Source organism: Solanum lycopersicum, chromosome 7 (assembly GCF_036512215.1).
Source record: "Solanum lycopersicum chromosome 7, SLM_r2.1".
Taxonomy (NCBI): Eukaryota; Viridiplantae; Streptophyta; class Magnoliopsida; order Solanales; family Solanaceae; genus Solanum; species Solanum lycopersicum.
The window spans coordinates 56317804-56323478 of record NC_090806.1 but is presented as its reverse complement, the minus strand read 5'-3'; the positions used below and the strand labels follow the sequence as shown (position 1 = coordinate 56323478).

General features: G+C 31.4%; 1 protein-coding gene across 1 annotated transcript; it reads left to right on the top strand.

Annotated features, from left to right (window-relative positions):
- The first annotated feature begins 783 nt into the window (after positions 1-783).
- On the top strand, positions 784-4600 carry LOC109120736 (homeobox-leucine zipper protein ROC1-like). The gene is made up of 9 exons (XM_069287432.1): positions 784-995; positions 1074-1191; positions 1789-1977; positions 2173-2418; positions 2915-3106; positions 3322-3502; positions 3626-3888; positions 4011-4106; positions 4234-4600. The coding sequence occupies exons 1-9, from the start codon at positions 784-786 to the stop codon at positions 4591-4593; spliced, it is 1857 nt and encodes a 618-aa protein (XP_069143533.1). The 3' UTR covers positions 4594-4600.
- The last annotated feature ends 1075 nt before the right edge of the window (positions 4601-5675 follow it).

The following is a 5675-nucleotide window of genomic DNA, read 5'->3' as shown; positions in this document are numbered from 1 at the left end:
TTGTTACTGTAATTAATTCGCTATATAATTTATTTTGGGACTTTCATAAGAGTATTTCTCTAGCTTTTATGCATTCAACCTATTATTCCCTTGTAGAACTAAAGTAAACGAGATGAGAAATCATCACTTATACTAACATGTTGCACTGTTAAAGGGTTTTGGATGATCAATGGATAGTATTATGAATTCGGCAAATAAGAATTCTTCAATGATTGAAAATGTTCCTTCCTCATCTCGACTCCCGTTTGGTCAGGTCAAAATTCTAGATTTTTTCTTATTTTATTATTAAAGTTTTCCATGTTCCATTTATATGTCTATGAATTTACTGAATAATTTTTAGATATTTTTGTTGTTTCTAGTTTCTAGTTTGGAAAAGAAACAACAAAGAATTTCGCTTGATTTCTAGTTTACTAATCAGTTCATCTTTGCTAAAATTTACTTGCTTTTAACCAATGTTTTTTTGTTTGAATTCGCCAATCAAAATTCTTTGGTAACCGAAAATGATGTTGGGTTTATTCCTTCTTCATCTGGACTCCAGCTTGGCCAGATCAGATTGAAAAGATTTTTTAAAAATACTTCTTTAGGCATTTATGGAGGTATGGTATCTAAGCCCCATGTTATTATCAAGGTTTCTTGTTGGATAGTTAAGATTCCTATGCTCTTGATTAAAATTCTGGTTTCGAGTCTTGAAAATTTTAAAATTTCTTATAGGATTTTTCTATGATGATATTTTAATTATATGTTACAAAGTTTTTATAAATTTGTATTTTTCAGTCAAGTAGCATGTCGAAAAGCAAACCTAATCCAATTTCCATAGAGTCTGAGACAATATCGATAAAGGAGATAATGCAGCTGCGTACAGATGACGAAGTAAATAGTAAATCCGAATACAATGACAATAATGTTGATGAACAAGATGGTAAGGGTGATGAGCATACAAATAAGAAAATGTGCAATCGTCGTCACACCAAGCAACAGATCGCGGAAATGGAAGCGTAAAATATCTTATCCTATCTAAATACTTTTTTAAAAAGTTTTTATGTTTTTAATCTTTTGTAATTTTTGTGATTAAGTTTGTTTAAGGAGTGTCCGAAGCCAGATAAGAAGAAAATTAAGGAGCTCAGTGATAAGATAGAGCTAGAACCTTTGCAGATCGTGTTTTGGTTCCAAAATAGGCGTACCCAATTAAAGGTATGTGATACTAATACTCCCTCTGTTTAGTAACACACGGTGTTATTACTTTTAGCAGGCCCCTTAAAATTACTCACTTCTAAAAAAGTAAAAAAAGTGTTTAGTTACAAAGTTCTAATCCACTGTCTTAAAAAGAAATAGCTCTTTAATTGTTCTTTTATTATGTAAAACTTCATTCATAACTGGAAGAAAATTTTTGGTTGCTTCTTGATTATTTTAAAAAACTGCTTATTTAAAAACAAACTAGATAGATAAAAATACAACTTGTTTTGAAAAAGAGATTGTAATTTTTATTGTGTACATTAATTGAAGATATATAATAGGACAATAATATGTACACTTGATATAACTTCTTGTTCTTGTATGTCAAAATATTTGAAGCAGTTAGAATACAATTGACTGGTATATAAATGTACTCACACTTGGTATAAATCTTATTTATTAATCACTATTCATGGTAATTAATGTAGTTTGTTGAAATTTAAGATTATTACAAATGCAATTAATTAGCTAAATCATAATTAATTTAACTCTAGCTAGCAAGTCTTTGTACTAACTTTTATTATTTTGTGGTTTCGAAATATTATATCTTTACAGAATCAAGATCAACATAGTAAGAATTTATCACTTCGAGATGAATATGACAAGCTTAGGACTGAATATGCGTGGTTAAGTGAAGTTGTCAACAATGGTTGCCCTAATTGTAGCGACCATGGTTTCCATTTAGGTGAAATTCCAGATAATGAACAACATTTAAGTCTCAAAAATGCTCGCCAAGAAGAAGAGGTAATCAAAAAAATTTTAAAAAAATCATTCGACTCATTAGATTGATATATTTCATCATAATTTAAAAATTTTAAGTTGAATGTGTTGATGCTGAATTATTTTGCATTTAATTGATGTAACTTTCTAATATATTTTCTTGTACCGTTATTAATATATCAAACTCAAACTCAATTGATTATTTTTGTTTCCAACTAGGTTGTTCACATTTCAAGACAACATATTGCTGAAGTAATTAGGGCAGCTATGTACGAGCTTCTTCAAATGTCTCAAATGGGAGAGCCACTTTGGCTTCCAAACAATGACTTAAATATAGAAGAATATAAGAGGAAATTCCCCAGGAGTAATGATCCTAAGCCTAATGGAATTAAGACTAGTGCTTCACGAGAAAGTTCTCTTGTAACCATGAATCACATCAACTTGGTGAAGATTTTCATGGATACGGTACACTCATTTTATTTCTAAATATATTTTTGAAATTGAACATTTAGTATTTGACATTTACTGATCGACTAATTTGAATTTGCAATAAGGCTTTTTTTTTTCTATTTCTATAACTTAAATTTGAAAATTCTGATTAAAAATGAAGACATGTAATTTAAATTCATCTCACTACACCACTCTATAGAAACTAGTTAACTAGTTATAGAATTGTAATTGGATATAAAAGAATTATCTAGACAATTTTGCAATTATAATGAGGATATCTTTTATGATCACCAGAATCATTGGACAATTTTTTTTTCAAGTATTGTGTTGACAGCTCGGGAGATGGATGTGTTGGATGGATCAACAAAAATGGTAAATATTCATGATGTACTTTGTCATTGAATGTTTCTCCTTATTACTTACTCTATATAGGTTGCACTTGAATGCCTATAATTTTATAAATAATTTACACTATCCTTTTCTGTCATTTTATTCCTTATTCCTTGGGCAGATATATGCAGAGTTTCAAGTTCCCTCTCCACAAATTCCGAATCGACATTGCTACTTTGTAAGGTCTTGCAATAAAATTGTTGATGGACTATGGGTAATTGTTGATGTTTCCCTGGACCATACCCCGATTACTAGGTGCTGGAAAAGGCCCTCAGGGTGCGTGATTCAACAAATCTCAAATGATATCTCAAAGGTAAAAGATTTTAATAAACATATACTATGTCTAACAATGATTAAGGAGAAAGCTGATTACACGTGGATTCTTGATTCTTTCTATCAACATTTTTCAAAAGAAATGCACCTAAGTTAATTGTCTGCACAAAAATTAAAAATTAATCATTTGTATATATATTGTCCTGAAATCATAAAGTTGGATGATCTTAAATCTAACATATTACAATGTTCTAGGTCACATGGATTGAGCATATCGAGGCCCATGACACATTAATTTACACCTTTTACAAGACCTTTGTGAATTCCAGCCTTGCATTTGGGGCAAAGCGTTGGATTTCTATCTTGGATAGACAATGTGAACGATTAGCAAGTGTAGAAGCCACAAATTTACCCCAAAATAACATTACTCATACGCGTGAGTACATAACTATCCTTTTTCAATGATGTGAAATACTCCATTTTCAATCAGTTCTTGAATTCAAATGCTTAAACTCACATTATAATACAATTGTCGCATTTACAGTGTCAATCGATAAAGAGAGAAGAAAAAGTGTGTTGAAGCTTGGAGAGAGAATGATAATAAACTATATTTCAGGAGTGAGTGGAACCAAAACACACAAATGGACAACTTTCACAGGAAGTGGCTATAATATTAATGATCTTCAAGTCAAGACTAGACGGAGCATAAACGATCCAGGGAGACCACGGGGACTTGTATTGTGCGCTTCAACTTCCATCTGGCTGCCCGTTCTTCCAAAACTTTTGTTTGATTTCCTTCGGAATGAAAACACAAGGGGAAAGGTACCACTCACACCTTTGCCACAATTTGTCTGATTGTATGAACTTTTTATTCATTAGGATCAGCCAATTATTTTGAATATTTAGAATTTTTAAAAAACAGTAATGTCATCGAATTATTGCAGTGGGACATTCTAATAAATGGGGGTACTATTCAAGAAGTTACTCATATTGCAAATGGAATGGAAATAGGCAATTCTATCTCCATATTGAGAGTCAATGTAAGGAAATTTATAGTATCTTTCGTCAAGCTATTAAAATCCACTTATTTTGAATACTAATTTCTAATAATTACATTAACTAAAGGAATTCATGTCTGAATTTCAATAATTGGCTCCTGAATTGCAGTGTCCAAATCAAGCTCCAAACGGTATGTTGATAATTCAAGAGAGCATCAGTGATCCAACAGGGTCATTTATTGTTTATGCACCTATAGATATTCGTGCAATAGACATGATATTATGTGGTGGGAATCCCGATGTTGTTCCGCTATTACCTTCTGGATTTGCTATACTCCCTGATGGTCCATCAGGTAGTACAAACCACGAAATTTCTGATTATAGTGGATCATTCCTCACTATTGCATTCCAGATTTTGGTAGATAATGTACCAACTGCAAATATTTCTCCTCAATCTGTTGCTGCGGTCGATAAACTCATGTTTTGCACCATCAACAAAATCAAGAACGCTCTCTTTCTCAATTTTTAATTCTTGTCCGAGGGTAAGTATAAATTTCATTTCAAATTATAATATGAGTTTATAATTTATTGTTTTGAATAAAGATCTAAAATCAATTATGTTTTTTAATAATATTTTTGTGTTTGCTGTTTTTCTCTGTTGGTTGCAGTTGTGTATGGGAAGGAGCAGTAGAGAAGAAGTTGACAAAGGCAGGATAAGTATTCGTAGTGAATAAACTTTATTTTAGTTACCATGCATTAAATTTGTCGTAATACACTTTTAGTGACCCATGCTTTGGGGATGACTGATTGACGAATTTATTTTCATGCCAAAATATCTTTTGGTGGTGCAAATTGGTTAATAAGCGACAAGTTAAACTCTTCATTTTGATAATCAAATTTGTTGTGAACTCGCGGGATTTAAGGGTTTTATCAATAAATCTACAAGGATATTTGGCGACAAAACAATTCTCATCTGGGTGACATGAGCGTTGATGAGGTGAGAAGTTTTAACGAGATTATATATAACTAAAAGGTAAATTATATGTTAAGATAGTACATAGTATTTAGAGCTATCAAAATGGATTTGGCCTGCTAGGACGGCCCAACCCAACCCTTGAATTAAATGGGGTTGGACTAAATTTTTCAGCCCATCTAAGAACGAGTCTTTTTCGCCCATCATCATTTGGCCCGCTGCTCTCGTAGGCCCAACCCTCAAGCTTCAGATGTCAGCCCGCGGGCTGTCAATTTAAAAAAAATAATAATAATATATATTTTAAGTAGTGTTTTACTTGTTAAGATTTTGTCAAGAAACATTTTTAAAATATCAACATAAAATCAAGACTATATTTTTTGCATATCTTTAATTTCCTCTGTCCCTAATTACATGTCCACTTGTCTTTTTACAATCATCCCAAATTACTTATCTATTTTGACGAATCAAGAAACGAGAAAAAAATTTTATTATACCCTCAATTAATTACTTTGACAAAGATAGAACTTTTTGAAAATATTAAATTTTTAATTCGTCAACTTCATAATTAATAGGGGTAAAATGGTAAGCTTACTATGTCAATAATTATTGAATCAACTCATTTTGAAAGCTCTAATAGT